Source organism: Pelophylax lessonae (assembly GCF_965119305.1).
Source record: "Pelophylax lessonae genome assembly, chromosome: 9".
In the NCBI taxonomy this organism is placed as follows: Eukaryota; Metazoa; Chordata; class Amphibia; order Anura; family Ranidae; genus Pelophylax; species Pelophylax lessonae.
Genome location: NC_138776.1, coordinates 264,340,945 through 264,358,854, shown reverse-complemented (window position 1 = coordinate 264,358,854; position 17,910 = coordinate 264,340,945). Strand labels below are relative to the sequence as shown.

The 17,910-nt window shown below is 45.2% G+C and overlaps 3 protein-coding genes across 4 annotated transcripts in view; 1 reads left to right on the top strand and 2 right to left on the bottom strand.

Moving 5' to 3' along the window:
* The window catches only part of LOC309562677 (uncharacterized protein), a 420,285-nt gene that overhangs the window by 202,624 nt on the left and 199,751 nt on the right, over positions 1–17,910 (top strand). The window lies entirely within an intron of this gene.
* Positions 1–17,910, bottom strand: part of LOC309564435 (uncharacterized protein) — a gene marked incomplete at its 5' end in the record, with an annotated part of 253,943 nt that overhangs the window by 106,910 nt on the left and 129,123 nt on the right. Inside the window, 6 exon segments of the mRNA XM_082269065.1 lie at position 8,843; positions 8,845–8,929; positions 8,931–9,265; positions 9,268–9,375; positions 9,544–10,329; positions 12,376–12,531. Of these exon segments, the coding sequence (XP_082125191.1) occupies position 8,843; positions 8,845–8,929; positions 8,931–9,265; positions 9,268–9,375; positions 9,544–10,329; positions 12,376–12,531 (1,471 nt within the window).
* LOC309563916 (uncharacterized protein) overlaps positions 1–17,910 on the bottom strand; it is a gene marked incomplete at its 3' end in the record, with an annotated part of 182,514 nt that overhangs the window by 103,731 nt on the left and 60,873 nt on the right. The window lies entirely within an intron of this gene.

Sequence of the window (17,910 nt, the reverse complement as noted above, 5' to 3'; positions counted from 1 at the left end):
TTAGTATAGAAAGTTTTCCTAAATATCTATGTATGTTATTCATATATACGGTATATACTTCTTGTTAATATTCTCTTACATAGGATTATAATTTATCTGTAAATCTTATTTTAAAATGGGTCTAAACACAGAAAATACTTGACTAGTGTTCATGGTCACCCACACAGATAAGATTACCTTGGTATAGAGTCAGCTAGACTTTATCTAAAGAAAGTAAACAGGCTATTTATTTATTACCTTAGGTCAGCACAGCATGTTTGGGTAAGCCTTTTAAAGATCTCCTGAATAGACACTTTTGCCTAAAAGGAGGTTTGAACTTTTAACAAGATGGATGCCTGTAACGCTCCTGTGTTTTATGTATGATGTGGATTTTCAGCTGCAGAAATATTCCACTTCAGTAGTCATGTAGAGAAACGCTGAGACACCAATCCCAACTCCCAATGACTCATCATGTGTGGATGATCTCAATTCAGCAAGTAAATACACACACTCAATAAGATGTTTCCTAGAGTGACTTATGTATATAGTAACACAGTGATGATAGGCTGAAGAGACAGGTTGGGTAGAGATGGTAGATGACAGACACTTGAAAGGAAATGTTCTTGAAAGTAAGATAGTAGCAGATGGGATGCAGATAGGTTTAGCAATCATGTATGGTAGCAGATGACAGAGTAGCAGGTGGACATACAAGAGAGATCAACCCAGTGCAAGAACAGGTGGTAGTAGGCTCAAGAGCTAGCAATCTTAGATAATGCAGATGTAGTAATAGTCCTTAGTATGCAGAGCTAGATAGTGTAAGCTTTAGTATGAAGGTTATAGAGGTTTCCCCTGTGGGGTACTTATCACTAATAGCAATGTAGCAGAGGAGAGGTTCGGCAAGAGCGGATGATCCGGTAGCGGGATACAGGGATCAGCGCAGCGTGGTTCCGACAGCGAGGTATGCTTGCAAGCATGAGAGCTTCAAGACAGGTTAGCATCAAGGCACAAAGCAGTTTGAACGAACACATGTGAGTGAGAGCCGGCGATCTAAATAGCCATCCAGTCCGGCGCTCAGTGATGACAGCATCAGTCTTAAAGGTGTATGCGCACCTTACCAAAAGAGAATGGTGGGGCGCATACACTTATGAAAGAGTAATTAGGGTACCCAAAAGGTACCAGAACATTACAATGCCACTGCTCAAAGTCTCTAAGAAAAACAGAATATATATAGCTGTGACATATTACCATTTTTCTTTTATTTAATCTCCCCAATAATCCTGACAACATGCTCAGCTTCATCTACCTGATGATGGTGAGGGATGGTGTGATCTTCCTGTGTGGAATCCCGGGAATACAGAGGACGGGGACATCTCTCTAGTGGGCTTCTGTAGCTGGATGACTCCATCATGGTGTCCTGGTACTGCTTCCTGTGTCCTTTTTGAAACTCTGCCTCCTCCACTACATAATCCTCATTATCCTCATCTTTTATCTCTTCTTTAATGTTCACCTGAGTGAAATCTCGGGAATACAGAGGACGGGGACATCTCTGTGGTGGGTTCTCATTACTGGATCCATCTGTAGGAAACACACACACTGACTGAATACATTGTTTCTATTTGTTTATCAGATGATGGGGGATCTAGGTGGACCCTCTGTACTGCTCTCTCCTTTACAATAAAGTCTCCTCTTACCCATTGGTGTGAGGAGCGGCTGATTCTCCATCATGACGTCCTTGTAGAGATGGGTCTACAGATCCTTAAACATCAATCCATATACCTGAACAGTTTTTGTATTTAGTGGCCATCACTCACCTGTGCTGATGTCTGGAGAAGATTCCTCCTCTTTAACTTTGTCCATCATCCCAACCTCTTCCCTGAACTGCTGATCACCCCTCACATACGTCTCTTCTTCCTCTTTAACCTCATCTTTTATATCTATCAGATTTTCATTCTAAACAAACAAAATAGCAGGGAATGGTTTCTTTAAAATGTGCGCACAAATAACCTTATACCTAAAAGTGGAAAATATTTTCATACAGTCAGATCACTTTTATGTTCTCGACATCCATCTTCACCTACCTGATGATGGTGGGGGATGGTGTGATCTTCCTGTGTGGAATCCCGGGAATACAGAGGACAGGGACATCTCTCTGGTGGGTTCCCATTACTGGATCCATCTGTAGGAAAAAAAAAACACTGACTGAATACATTGTTTCTATGTGTTTATCAGATGATGGGGGATCTAGGTGGATCCTCCGTACTGCTCTCTCCTTTACAATAAAGTCTCCTCTTACCCGGTGATGTGAGGGGCGGCTGATTCTCCATCATGACGTTCTTGTAGAGATCCTTGTGTTCTTCTGAGGACTCCCACTCCTTAAGTTGGATAAACGACTTGAAAAAAGATTGAAAATACTTTTTTGACCAATAGAAAATAATAAATGAATAGAAAACCTCCATATGCATAATCCAATACCCACAGTTGACCAGAAGGTTTGCCTCAAGGGCCACCAGCAGTCCCCTCAGCACTCCATCTCCCACCAGACTTCCTTGCCAGCATGACTCATCCATAATTAAGGGCTGGTTCAACCACCCTGCCAGGCCCATCACCCAGGAATTGACCAAACTCCCCAGAGTATGCATAACGACCTCTCCTAGCCTCCGCCCCCCCAGTTACCAGAACGTTCTCCAACTTTTCAGAACCACCAGGAGGCACCAGAGACCTTTGCAGAGGGTTTACTTTAGGTCAAGGCATCAGTTATCCTGCCTTGTCCTTTAAAGTAAACCCATGACCCAATTAAGATTTACAGGTTTAAGCATGAGACAAAACATACATTTTCCTACATTCACACTAGTAGAACACTAGAGGGTGCTACACAACTACTTTTTAAAACAATTGCTGCTCAGTACTAGTTCTTGAGGGAGTCCATTCCGTATGTCAACAGCTCTTATTGTGAAGAAACCGTTCCGTATGTGGAGGTTAAATCTCTTTTCCTTCGAACGTAAAGAGTGCCCCCCTATTCCTTTTACAGAGGGTTACTGGGTGTAAATGTAAAATAAGATCCTATTACCTCCTCTACTGCCAGTTCCACCAATGTCTCCTCGCTACTTCCTGACTCACCTTTCACCCAGGACGTCCTATATATGTACTCTTACATCACTTCCTGTCTGCAATTGACATCACTTCCTGTATGCACTTGACATCACTTCCTGTCATTGCGTTCCACTGACAATAAGTGAGATTGCCACCTTGTGTGGAATATAAACACTGAAGTCTACGTTATGTTCCATCATTCCGTCCCTTGCCTCGTGATCCATTCTTCTATCAGGTTACATCGATGATCACACACAGATTATACAGAAAAATAATTATATCAACATATTATTTCTTTACAATGTTTTCATTTGATGACCAGTATACAGAGGACTCATTTATTTCATACACACTCTATTACCAAAAGTATTGGGACACCTGACTTTACATGCACATCAACTTTAATGGCATCCCAGTCCTAGTCCGTAGGGTTAAAAATTGAGTTGGCCCACCCTTTGCAGCTATAACAGCTTCAACCCTTCTGGGAAGGCTGTCCACAAGGTTTAGGAGTGTGTCTATGGGAATGCTTGACCATTATTCCAGAAGCGCATTTGTGAGGGCAGGCAACGATGTTGGATGAGAAGGCCTGGCTCGCAGTCTCCAATCTAATTCATTCCAAAGGAGGTCTATCGAGTTGAGGTCAGTACTCTTTGCAAGCCAGTCAAATTCCTCCACCCCAAACTCGCTCATCCATGTTTTTATGGACCTTGCTGTGTGCACAGATCCAAATTATTTGGTGGAGGGGGGAAATATGGTGTGGGGATGTATTTCAGGGGTTGGGCTTGGCCCTTTAGTTCCAGTGAAGGGAACTCTTAAGGCGTCAGCTTACCAAGACATTTTGGACAATTTCATGCTCTCAACTTTGTGGGAACAGTTTGGGGATGGCCCCTTCCTGTTCCAACATGACTGCGAACCAGTGGACGAAGGGAGGTCTACAAAGACATTGATGAGCGAGTTTGGGGTGGAGGAATTTGACTGGCCTTAATGTTGTAATAATCCAGGGCTCAGAGCCCTCACCTCAACCCTGACGCCTTAAGAGTTCCCTTCACTGGAACTAAGAGGTCAAGCCCAACTATTCAAAAACAATGATTTAGACAAGTGCACAAGGCAAGAGCCATAAAGACATGGATGAGTGAGTTTTGGGTGGAGGAACATGACTGGCCTGACCACAACCCGATAGAACACCTTTGGGATGAATTAGAGCGGAGACTGTGAGCGAGGCCTTCACATCCAACATCAGTGCCTGACCTAACAAATGTGCTTCTGGAAGAATGGTCAAACATTCAGTTAGACATACTTCTAAACAGTGGCGGCCGGTGCGTTGGGGGTGCAGGGGCGCCGCCCCCCTATCCATGCGTCCGGTCCCCTAATCCACATGCGGGGCGCCGGACGAATGGAGTTCAATGGGGGTTGTTTTTTCTTTAATCACCTGATTAGAGCCAGAGGATCTAAGCTCTAATAGGCTTCAGAAAAGGGTAGACCCAGTGCGCCCCGAGCCCACCCATTGTGTGACAATAGCGAATGAAAATTCGCTATTATCACACAGATCCTCCTTCTGGCCAATCTGGAAGCGGGTCCAAGACCGAGAGCATTGGCCGAGGAGGAGGCGGGAGGACTCGAGGAGACGCCGGGGGACTGAGGAAAAGCCGCCACTGCAGGTAAGTGCACTGGTCTGTCTGCATTGAAAGGGGAACGCTGGTCTGTCTGCTTTGAAAGGGGGCACGCTGGTCTGTCTGCATTGAAGGGGGCACGCTGGTCTGCCTGCATTGAAGGGGGCACGCTGGTCTGTCTGCATTGAAGGGGGCACGCTGGTCTGTCTGCATTGAAAGGGGGCACGCTGGTCACTCTGCACTGAAGGGGGCACGCTGGTCTGTCTGCATTAAAAGGGGGCACGCTGGTCACTCTGCATTGAAAGGGGGCACGCTGGTCTGTCTGCATTGAAAGGGGGCATGCTGGTCTCTCTGCATTGAAAGGGGAACGCTGGTCTGTCTGCATTGAAGGGGGCAGGCTGCGCTGGTCTCTCTGCATTGAAGGGGGCCTGCTGGTCTGTCTGCATTGAATGTGGGCACGCTGGTCTGTCTGCATTGAAAGGGGGCACGCTGGTCTGTCTGCATTGAAAGGGGAACGCTGGTCTGTCTGCATTTAAAGGGGACACGCTGGTCACTCTGCATTGAAGGGGGCACGCTGGTCTGTCTGCATTGAAAGGGGGCATGCTGGTCTCTCTGCATTGAAAGGTGAACGCTGGTCTGTCTGCATTTAAAGGGGTCACGCTGGTGACTCTGCATTGAAAGGGGGCACGCTGGTCTCTCTGCATTAAAAGGGGGCAAGCTGGTCTGTCTGCATTGAAAGGGGGCACGCTGGTCTCTCTGCATTGAAAGGGGGCACGCTGGTCACTCTGCATTACAAGGGGGCACGCTGGTCACTCTGCATTGAAAGGGGCATGGCACGATGGGGGCACAGTATACCTTAATTACTGAAGGCCCCTTTTACACTTTGGTGCAATTTTTTACAGCGTTTTTTGCCGCAATGCAATGCCTATTACATTTTTCTGTTTGCGCCCCCCAAAACTTTTGAGCACCAGCCGCCACTGCTTCTAAACCTTGTGGACAGCCTTCCCAGAAGAGTTGAAGCGGTTATAGCTGCAAAGGGTGGGCCAACTCAATTTTTAATCCTACGGAACTAAGACTGGGATGCCATTGAAGTTCATGTGTGTGTAAAGGCCGGCGTCCCAATACTTTTGGTAATATAGTGTATATAATGTTCCTTTACCAGTAAATGCACACACGTGATTCTTGTACGGTTCCTCTATTTCATGGATGATCCATCCTCCTATTATTATGAAAAGAGATGAAGCTTCCTCTTCTTCCAGATTAAACAGCCCTCCCTCCATTGCCCACACAACATTCTTTGGAACCTTTATGCCCTCATTATAGTATAAATCTTTCCACAATACCATCTGCAGGAAAGCTCTTTCCAATCCTTTGCACTTCTTTGAACCGTTTTGCTGCTGCCTTGTTACTGACTTAAGCCCCGTACAAACGTACTGATCATCGGCCGTAAATATTCGGCCGCCAACCGATCGGCCGATTGTAGGCTTGTTAGTATGATGCTTCCGACAGCCGACAGCGCATTTTCGGCCGAACAGAATGGGGTGTGCAGGCATTAAAATTTTTGTTGACCAACACCAGAACGGCCTATTGTTCGCCAGTCAGTACAGAATTCGGCCAACAAACAGCAGATTAGCAAGACTGGGCATGCTCAGAAAAGAAAAAACACATGGAAAGTTAACCATCACATGACATCACTTCTGCAGTCGCCTGTTGTTGGCCGACAAAATTAGTGTGCAGTCTTTTGCAGTTTTCAACAGACACGACAGCCCTGGACAAAAGACGGCCGATCGTTCGGGGCTTTAGTCTTCCAGTGTCTATAGCATTCTGGGCTCCCCATTCTGTATCTGTTATATTGTCTCTATACTGCCCCCTGGCTGCCATGCTTCAGACAATTTCATAGCGTGTATGCTAGTACTAGACATGTGCGGTTCCTTCAGTTACAAATCGAAATTTTGCCTGATTCATAGTCCCTGGGGCATGACCCAGAACCCTAGGCCCTTTTTAGGGGCATTTATTCGATTTTAGGGCTTCAAATTGTGTTTTTTGATTCCCAAAGTTCGGGTCCCATTGATTTCAATGGGGTCCGGGAATCCGAACCGAACTTTCGGGAAATTCGGGTGTTCTGGTCGAACCGAACTTTTCAAAAGTTCGATCATCCCTAATTGGCAGAGAAGGGTGGAGGACACTGAATGGAGGCCAGTGCAGGGATTAGCAGAGGGGGTGGAGGACACTGAATGGAAGCCAGTGGAGGGATTGGCAGAGAGGGGTGGAGGACACTGAATGGAGACCAGTGGAGGGATTGGCAGAGAGGGGTGGAGGACACTGAATGGAGGGCAGTGGAGGGATTGGCAGAGAGAAGTGAAGGACACTGAATGGAGACCAGTGGAGGGATTGGCAGAGAGAAGTGGAGGACACTGAATGGAGACCAGTGGAGGGATTGGCAGAGAGGGGTGGAGGACACTGAATGGAGACCAGTGGAGGGATTGGCACAGAGGGGTGGAGGACACTGAATGGAGGTCAGTGGAAGGAATGGGAGAGAGGGGTGGAGGACACTGAATGGAGGCCAGTGGAGGGATTGGCAGAGAGAAGTGGAGGACACTGAATGGAGACCAGTGGAGGGATTGACAGAGAGAAGTGGAGGACACTGAATGGAGACCAGTGGAGGGATTAGCAGAGAGAAGTGGAGGACACTGAATGGAGGGCAGTGGAGGGATTGGCAGAGAGAAGTGGAGGACACTGAATGGAGACCAGTGGAGGGATTAGCAGAGAGAAGTGGAGGACACTGAATGGAGGCCAGTGGAGGGATTGACAGAGAGAAGTGGAGGACACTGAATGGAGACCAGTGGAGGGATTGGCAGAGAGAAGTGGAGGACACTGAATGGAGACCAGTGGAGGGATTGGCAGAGAGAAGTGGAGGGCACTGAATGGAGGCCAGTGGAGGGATTGGCAGAGAGAAGCGGAGGACACTGAATGGAGGCCAGTGGAGGGATTAGCAGAGAGAAGTGGAGGACACTGAATGGAGGCCAGTGGAGGGATTGGCAGAGAGGGGTGGAGGACACTGAATGGAGGGCAGTGGAGGGATTGGCAGAGAGAAGTGGAGGACACTGAATGGAGGTCAGTGGAGGGATTGGCAGAGAAGGGTAGAGGACAGTGTTCTTCAATAAAATCAGATTGAACAAAAAAAATAAAGAAGACTCAGAACAAATTATTATTAATGTGCGGAGCATTCATGTTTATTTTACAAGATTAGAAAAACTGATTAACACACAATGAAAGATATGCATGGACCATACCACCTTCTGCAGTACAGTGAAAATATTATAATGATGTGAAAGAGCCACAAGCTATCTATAAAAGGATGACTGGTGAAGGGCCAATCCTGATGGCATTCTGTAGGTTAATGCATTTTTACAGTTATCCTTTCTGTAGAAGATAGTAGACCGGGCTCCGGTCCCTTCATGTTCTTCCCCAGTCATTGTCCCTTCGTGTTCTTGGCTTGCCCAGTGATTGTCCTTTCATGGGTTGGTTGTTGCCCGTGTATTGGTACGGCTGTCTTTGTATAGTCATGATTGCCCATTTTTCTTCCTCCGTGTATTGCCATACCTGGCCATGGTTAGACCCATCTATGCGAGTGTGGGGCCAACTAAGCCTTGTTTGTTTGGAGGACCATATATATCTCTGTAGACCTTTTTCTATCAAACCCCACCCCTGAAAGTTCCAATATTTTTACCATCCCCCAACTTACTGTAGGTGGTACAGCGCACCTTCTGGGTTTATTCTCCAGGTAAAGGGGGATCAGAGGCTGGATGGGGGGTAAAAAAAGTCCTTGTGTATGAATTTATTCCATGAGATTGGGGTCCGCATACGATACGTGCCGGGACTATGGGGAGGGGCTTCCTCTCTTCCTGATGGATTGTTTTTTTTTTCCCAATTTATTGTTGAGGCTCACCTGTCTAATCACAGGCTCCCTTTCACAGTGAGACATTTCCCGCACTCTGAACATGAAAAAGAATGCTCGCCCGTGTGCATTCTCTGGTGTAAAAGAAGGCGATCAACCCTAGGAAAGCATTTCCCGCACTCTGAACATACAAGAAGGAAGCTCACTGGTATGAAATGCTTGGTGTCTAAAAAGACTCCTTTTTGCAGTGAAATATTTCCCGCACTCTGAACATGAATAAGGACGCTCACAGGTGTGACTTCTCTGCTGTTTAATAAGGTCTTCCTTCAGAGCGAAACATTTCCCGCACTCAACATGAATGAGGACGTTCACCGGTATGAGCTGCTTGGTGTCTACGAAGGCTCTTTTTCGTAGTGAAACACTCTGAACATGAAAAAGGACGCTCTTCCGTGTGAATTCTTATGTGTTTAACAAGTGTTCCTTTGGCAGCGAAACATTTCCCGCACTCCGAACATGAAAAAGGACGCTCACCGGTGTGACTTCTCTGGTGTAGAAGAAGGTGATCAACCCTAAGAAAGCATTTCCCGCACTCTGAACATGATAAAGGACGCTCACCGGTGTGACTTCTCTGGTGTTGAATAAGGTCTTCCTTCAGAGCGAAACATTTCCCGCACTCTGAACATGAAAAAAGGGACGCTCACCTGTGTGAATTTTCTGGTGTCCAAGAAGTTTTCCTTTATCAATGAAACATTTCCCACACTCTGAACATGAAAAAGGACGCTCACCTGTGTGAATTCTCTGGTGTGCACGAAGAACTCCCATTGTCTTGAAACACTTCCCACACTCTGAACATGAAAAAGGACGCTCACTGGTGTGACGTCTCTGGTGTTTCATAAGTTCTTCCTTCTGAACGAAACATTTCCCGCACTCTGAACAGGAATGAGGACGCTCACCGGTATGAACTGCCTGGTGTCTACGAAGGCTCTTTTTCGTAATGACGCATTTCCCGCACTCTGAACATGAAAAGGGGCGCTCACCTGTGTGAATTTTCTGGTGTCGAAGAAGTGTTCCTTTATCAGTGAAACATTTCCCGCACTCTGAACATGAAAAGGGACGCTCACCTGTGTGAATTTTCTGGTGTCGAAGAAGTGTTCCTTTATCAGTGAAACATTTCCCGCACTCTGAACATGAAAAGGGACGCTCACCTGTGTGAATTTTCTGGTGTCGAAGAAGTGTTCCTTTATCAGTGAAACATTTCCCGCACTCTGAACATGAAAAGGGACGCTCACCTGTGTGAATTTTCTGGTGTCGAAGAAGTGTGCTTTTATTAATGAAACATTTCCCGCACTCTGTACATAAAAAGGGACGCTCACCTGTGTGAATTTTCTGGTGTTTAAGAAGTGTTCCTTTATAAGTGAAACATTTCCCGCACTCTGAACATGAAAAGGGACGCTCACCTGTGTGAATGTTCTGGTGTCGAAGAAGTGTTCCATTATCAGTGAAACATTTCCCGCACTCTGAACATGAAAAAGGACGCTCTCCCGTGTGAATTATTAGGTGTCTAACAAGTGTTCCTTTGGCAGCGAAACATTTCCCGCACTCTGAACATGAATGAGGACGCTCACCCAAGGGACGTTTTCCCATGTGACCCCTGTCACATAAAGACTCCTTGGATGGATGTGTTGATTGATCCGCACTGTGAGATCTTAGATGGACATCTGAGGTCATAGTATGGGACTTATCAGGAGATTCCTGAGGATTAGAAGGATCCATTGATCTTAGATGGACATCTGAAGTCATAGTATGGGATTTATCAGGAGATTCCTCAGGATTAGAAGGATCCATTGATCCCTCCAGATGGTAAGGTCGGTGATCTGTGGTTGGAGTAATGGGATCTTCTCTTGGAGAACATTGTGTGATGTCATCATCTTCTGCCTTGAAATCTGGAGGTGAAATAGAATCTCCCTCCGAGGGAGTCAGAAGAAAGCGTCCATCTGTAAGAAAACAATTATTACTCGCTTGAAGACCACACTTTTTCTTGTAGACCTAAGGGTCTGGTATAGATTTGGAGGGGGGGGGGGATTTTTATTTTTTTTTAAATTTTGGTGTGGGGTTCTCCTTAACTAGATGACGCCGGCGCTATAGCCAAATGACGGCTACAGCACGGACCTAAATTGCCGGGATGGCGTACATTGACGTCCTCCCTGCGGAGCGGCCCGGATCGCTCTGTGATCGGTGGGTCCATGAGACTCGGCTGATCACAGATCGGAGTAAGGGGGAGATCCCGCCCCCTTACCAAGTGATCAGCCAATGACAGCTGATCATGTAAAGTAAACAGCAGCCGGCGATCAGCTGTTTTTTCCTCCTCACACTGTCACTGCGAGGAGGAAGAACAACAACGATCGCCGCCTGCTGTCAGAGGGACATCGGTCCCGAAGAGGAAAGGATTCTGTGCCCCCAGTGCCACCTAACAGTGCCTACCAGTGACACCAGAGCCCACCAGCGCCACCTACCAGTGCCCACCAGTGCAATCTGCCAGTGCCCACTAGTGCCACCTACCAGTATTCACCAGTGACACTCACCAGAGCCCACCAGCGCCACCTACCAGTGCTCACCAGTGACACTCACCAGTGCCCACCAGTGCAATCTGCCAGTGCCCACTAGTGCCACCTACCAGTACTCACCAGTGACACTCACCAGAGCCCACCAGCGCCACCTACCAGTGCTCACCAGTGCCCACCAGAGCCACCTACAGTGCCCACCAGTGCAATCTGCCAGTGCCCACTAGTGCCACCTACCAATACTCACCAGTGACACTCACCAGAGCCCACCAGCGCCACCTACCAGTGCTCACCAGTGACACTCACCAGTGCTCACCAGTGCAATCTGCCAGTGTCCACTAGTGACACCTATCAGAGCTCACCAGTGCCACTTACCAGTGCCTATCATTGCCCATCAGTGCCACCCATCAATGCCCATGAGTGCCGCCTATTAGTGCCCTTCAGTGCTGCCCATCAGTGGTGCCTTATCAGTGCAGCCTATCTCTGCCCATCAGTGCCGCCTCATCAGCGCACATCAATGAAGGAAAAAAATTATCTGTTTGCAAAATTTTATAACAAACTATAAAAACTGTTTTTTTTATATAATTTTCAGGTTTTTTTTGTGGGTTCAGGAAAAAATAAACCCCCAGCTGTGATTAAATACCACCAAAAGAAAGCTCTATTTGTTTGAAAAGAATGATAAAAATTTCATTTGGGTACAGTGTAGCACGACCGCGCAATCGTCATTCAAAGTGTGACAGCGCTGAAAGCTGAAAATTGGCCTGGGAAGGAAGGGGTTTTAAGTGCCCAGCAGGCAAGTGGCAAGCGCACTGAAAGCTCGGGTGAATACCCGAACGGGTGATGTTCGGGGCTGAACTCATGCTTGGCCAGAAACCGATCGCCCAACCCTGCTAGAGATGAAGAAGTTGGGAAATTGTCTCAACCTAACAATGTAACTACATATTCAATACTCATACCATTAAATAAAAATGTGAACAGTTTCCCTGTTTATTACTTACTTGTGTCCATATGTAGAGAAGATTCCTCCTGTTTACTTTCCATAATCATCTCCCCCTCCTCCATAGACTGCTGATCTCCACTCACCAACCTCTCTTCTTCTTCCTTTTTAACCTCAACTTTGATGTCTTTCAGCTCCTCACCCTAAACCCCAAGATATTATGAAAGGAATAAGAAATGACATAGAAGAATGTCCTCTCGTAGAACTATTTTCAAGTTTGTTTTCCCCAGTCCCATCTACCTGATCATTCTCTTTATAGGTGAGATCTTCCTGGGTGGAATCCCGAGAATACAGAGGACCTCTCTCCTCCATAGACTGCCGATCTCCACTCACCAATCTCTCTTCTTCTTCTTCCTCCTCTTTAACTTCAACTTTGATGGCTTTCCGTTCTTCACCCTGAACCCCAAAGATGACAGAATATATTTATTAAAAGGAAAAAAAAGATGTAGATGAATGTCCTGTCAGAGCTTGGAATGATTTTTTAGGTCTACATTGTCAGAATATTTATACTGCTCTGATATACCCGTGTCTATTTATGTAAATAAGCAAAGATCTGTAAGGTAGGAGAATCTCAACTTATTTCCACAAATCAATATGTAACGAGTTCTTTTTAATCGATTAATTTCTTTTTAACAGCATATACCAATCTTAGTGAAAACAGTCTACAGTAGGGAATATATAAGAATATTTATTCACAAGACATGTATTCACAATAAATGATTAGACTTGAGGTAACACGAATAGATAACTCTGACATAAAATACAAACTTAAATGATAAATGCAATGTGATATGTAGCTCAATAATGAAATTAAAAATAAAGCAAGATTACGTTTTTCCCAGGTACAGTAGAAACCATAGATAAGTGTTCTATATAATCAGACCACAATTGTCTTCGAATTGCGCAGTCAACAGTCACTCCGCTGCAGTTGGAGTGAGAATAGGCTATGCAAAACGGGAGACTAATATGCTAATATTGCGCTAAATCTGATATTAATAAAAAAGTATAAAAACAAAAATCAGCTTTTAGATAAAAATCTACTATGGTTCCTACGGCTGGTACTGTAATCTCGTTACCCTTAAATATTAAATATATAACATAGATGGCTGCCTTCCCAAAATGGTGGCCATATAGGGAGGAGTTTTGTTTGGCGTCCTTCAAAGTTTCAGATAAAGGATGGAGCAAGATGGAGTATGTATAGATGAGTATATGTATGGATGTAGTAGCGTGTGTGTTGTAAGTGTAATGTATGTTGTCGTAATGTGTGTGTGTCCTATCACATCTGAGGTGCCTTTTTATATTGTATTGAACAAAAGGCCAGTAAAATTACCATAAGCTGAACCCAGAAGGAGGAACTTTATCCCCATTGGTTGAGATTACTTATCCATTACCGGTGAGGTCATTGGGCAACACCTCTAGTCATCCAGTATATTGGATATTAGAATTATACGATACGTTTTTTTTGTCTTAAGAATAATCATAAAAACGACATAAGAATCCTATCCATACTCTCATAGTATATACATGTCCATCTAATATCTCCATCATGTATCTAAGTAAGGATTGAACCCGGTGACGCCATTTAATAAGCATATATTATTAATATATATTATATATATAGGAAATTACTTTTCAACCAAAGACTTCACTTAGTAGCAGTCACCAAAGAGGGCAGTATCGTATTACTGTTAGATTCAGTATATAGAATACAACTGCATTATTTACCTACAAATAAACTCTAAACCTCATGTTGATAAAGAGTTTATAATCCCAGACCTTCTAGACTCTTTGGCAAGGTTAGACAAGTTTTATGACAACTCTTACAACTTACAAAAGTTTACTGAAGCCTTACTAAATATGAAATCATGAGTCATCAATCTAAGTAAAACTAGAGTTTAGCAAGAATATGAAACAAAATGAGTATAGAAAGTTTTCCTAAATATCTATGTATGTTATTCATATATACAGTATATACTACTCGTTATTATTCTCTTACATAGGATTATAATGTATCTGTAAATCTTATTTGGGTCTAAACACAGAAAATACTTGACTAGTGTTCATGGTCACCCACACAGATAAGATTACCATGGTATAGCGTCAGCTAGACTTTATCTAAAGAAAGTAAACAGGCTATTTATTTATTACCTTAGGTCAGCACAGCATGTTTGGGTAAACCTTTTAAAAATCTCCTGAATAGACACTTTTGCCTAAAAGGAAGTTTGAACTTTTAACAAGATGGAGGCCACTGCTCAAAGTCTCTATGAAAAACAGAATATACATATAGCTGTGACATATTACTATTTTTCTTTTATTTAATCTCCCCAATAATCCTGACAACATGCTCAGCTTCATCTACCTGATGATGGTGAGGGATGGTGTGATCTTCCTGTGTGGAATCCCGGGAATACAGAGGATGGGGACATCTCTCTAGTGGGCTTCTGTAGCTGGATGACTCCATCATGGTGTCCTGGTACTGCTTCCTGTGTCCTTTTTGAAACTCTGCCTCCTCCACTACATAATCCTCATCTTTTATCTCTTCTTTAATGTTGACCTGAGTGGAATCTCGGCAAAACAGAGGACAGGGACATCTCTTTGGTGGGTTCCCATTACTGGATCCATCTGTAGGAAACACACACACTGACTGAATACATTGTTTCTATGTGTTTATCAGATGATGGGGGATCTAGGTGGATCCTCCGTACTGCTCTCTCCTTTACAATAAAGTCTCCTCTTACCCGGTGATGTGAGGGGCGGCTGATTCTCCATCATGACGTCTTTGTAGAAGTGGATCTACAAATCCTCAAACATCAATCCATATACCTGAACAGTTTTTGTATTTAGTGGCCATCACTCACCTGTGCTGATGTCTGGAGAAGATTCCTCCTCTTTAACTTTGTCCATCATCCCAACCTCTTCCCTGAACTGCTGATCACCCCTCACATACGTCTCTTCTTCCTCTTTAACCTCATCTTTTATATCTTTCAGATTTTCATTCTAAACAAACAAAATAGCATTGAATGGTTTCTTTAAAATGTGGGCACAAATAACCTTATACCTAAAAGTGGAATATATTTTCATACAGTCAGATCACTTTTACGATCTTGATTTCATCTTCACCTACCTGATGATGGTAAGGGATGGTGTGATCTTCCTGTGTGGAATCCCGGGAATACAGAGGACGGGGACATCTCTCTGGTGGGTTCCCATTACTGGATCCATCTGTAGGAAATACACACACTGACTGAATACATTGTTTCTATGTGTTTATCAGATGATGGGGGATCTAGGTGGACCCTCCGTACTGCTCTCTCCTTTACAATAAAGTCTCCTCTTACCCGGTGATGTGAGGGGCAGCTGATTCTCCATCATGATGTCCTTGTAGAGATCCTTGTGTTCTTCTGAAGACTCCCACTCCTCAAGTTGGATAAACGACTTGAAAAAAAGATTGAAAATACTTTTTTGACCAATAGAAAATAATAAATGAATAGAAAACCTCCATATGCATAATCCCAGGGCTTTTTTTCTCAGAAAATAGGTGCAGGAACTCTCCCTCTCTGACCAACTCCCCGCCCCCAAACTCCGCCCCAGCAATGCCCAAACTCCGCCTTCAACCACACCTTCCTTAGGGTAGAGACATAAGCACCAAATAATGGTAATAAGTGAAGGCTTAGAACTGCGTATTGCACAAGGCACATGGTTCAGGAATGGTTCACAAAGTACAGGGCTCAGAAGTGCATAACACACAGGGCTCAGGAGTGTCAGAAATATGTAACATATAGCTCAGCACACAGAGTGCAGCAATAAAGCATATGTAAAATGCAATCCAGCATACAGAGTGCAGGGCTCAGGAGTATGCAACGCAAAATCCAATGTACAGAGTACAGCATTCAGGAGTACCATCCCAAGGCCTTTAATATGTAACGTACACTGTAAAAGATATATAACATACAGCATACAGAGTATAGCGGTTCTTGAATATGTAATGTACATAATGTTACAAAATTCTCAACCCTGGACCTGCAGGCTGTGCCATACATTACATACTCTTAGTCACTGAACTCTGTACGTTTTACTGTCCCGCAGCAAATTTCCCTGGTCTTCCCGAGGCAAACCCCCCCTCCTCACTTCCCTCAAGTATCCCCCTCAAAGTAACAATCAAATTCTCACCTTTGCCACAAATCTCACCCTTTCCCAGTTCTCTCCTTTGCACAAATCTCCCCCTTTCCCAGTTCTCCCCTCTGCACAAATCTTCCCCTTTCCCAGTTCTCTCCTCTGCACAAATCTCCCCCTTTCCTAGTTCTCCCCTCTGCACAAATCTTCCCCTTTCCCAGTTCTCCTCTCTGCACAAATCTTCCCCTTTCCCAGTTCTCCTCTCTGCACAAATCTCCCCCTTTCCCAGTTCTCTCCTCTGTACAAATCTCCTCCTTTCCTAGTTTTCCTCTCTGCACAAATCTCCTCCTTTCCTAGTTGTCCTCTCTGCACAAATCTCACCCTTTCCCAGTTCTCCTCTCTGCACACGTCTCCCCTTTTCCCAGTTCTACTCTGCAAAAATCTCCTCCTTTCCCAGTTCTCCTCTCTGCGCAAATCTTCCTCTTTTCCAGTTCTCCTCTCTGCACACATCTCCCCCTTTCCTAGTTCCCCTCTCTGCACAAATCTTTACCCACCTGTTCTACTCTCTGCTAAATTTGCCCCCAGCTCCCCTATTTGCATAAATCTCCCCTACACACACTTTCCCAGTTCTCCTTCATGCAAAATCCCCCCCCCCCCCCAGCTTCCCTCACTGCTTAAACTGCCCCCCCCCAGCTTTCCTCTCTGATAACCACCCCCCCAGCTCCCCTCTCTGCTAAACTCCTCACCCACAGTTCTCCCCTATGCACAAATGACCCCCCTCCCCCCACTCTCCTCTCTGCTAAAATCCCCCCATCTCTCCTCATTGCTAATTCCCCCCCCCCCTTCCCCAGCTCTCCTCTGTGATAAACTCCCCTCTCTCAGCTCTACTCTGTCTCTGTGTACAAATTACCCCCTCCCCCGACTCTCTTCTGTACTAAAATTCCCTCCAGCTCTCCTGTTAAAATCTCCCCCAATTCTCCTTTCTGCTAACCCCCTCCCCCCACCTCTCCTCTGTGCTAAAGCCCCCTCCATCTCTCCTCTTTGCGAAAAATGCCACCCCCCCTCCCCTTTCCCAGTTCTCCTGTGTACAAATTCCCCAAAACTCCACGTTTACAGATCTCACTGCACACATTCACTCTCCTGAAACCTCACAGCTCCCTTACCTCTTCTGGAAAGCCGACACTGCTGTATGCGCGGGCTTTATCTTTTAAAACTCGGCACAGAAGGAAAGCTACATCCATCAAAGCTGTCAGAGTAGCGGTGGCAGGCAGGGATGCAATCTCCCTCCCGTATCACCTCGAGTAGCTGGAACCTGACTCACTGTGGATCAAGGGCAGCAGGACTCACCAGGGCTCCTATTACAGAGAAGCCGGTAGAGGAAGTAAGTTGTGCAGAAAACTTCCTCTGCCAGCTAATGTGTTATGACAGGTCAGACTCGGAGTAGAGAGGGCTGAAATAGGTGGCGGAACGGCGTTCCGCCGCGTTTCGGCAGAAAAAAAGCCCTGCATAATCCAATACCCACAGTTGACTTAGAGGAAATTAAAAACCTCTATAAATTATGGTCCAAATTGAGCCAACTGGGAAAAAAAACCCTTTCTTGTCTTCCAAAAACGTTTGGATATCCACTGGATCAACATTCTCTGATGTTATTATCTACAGAAA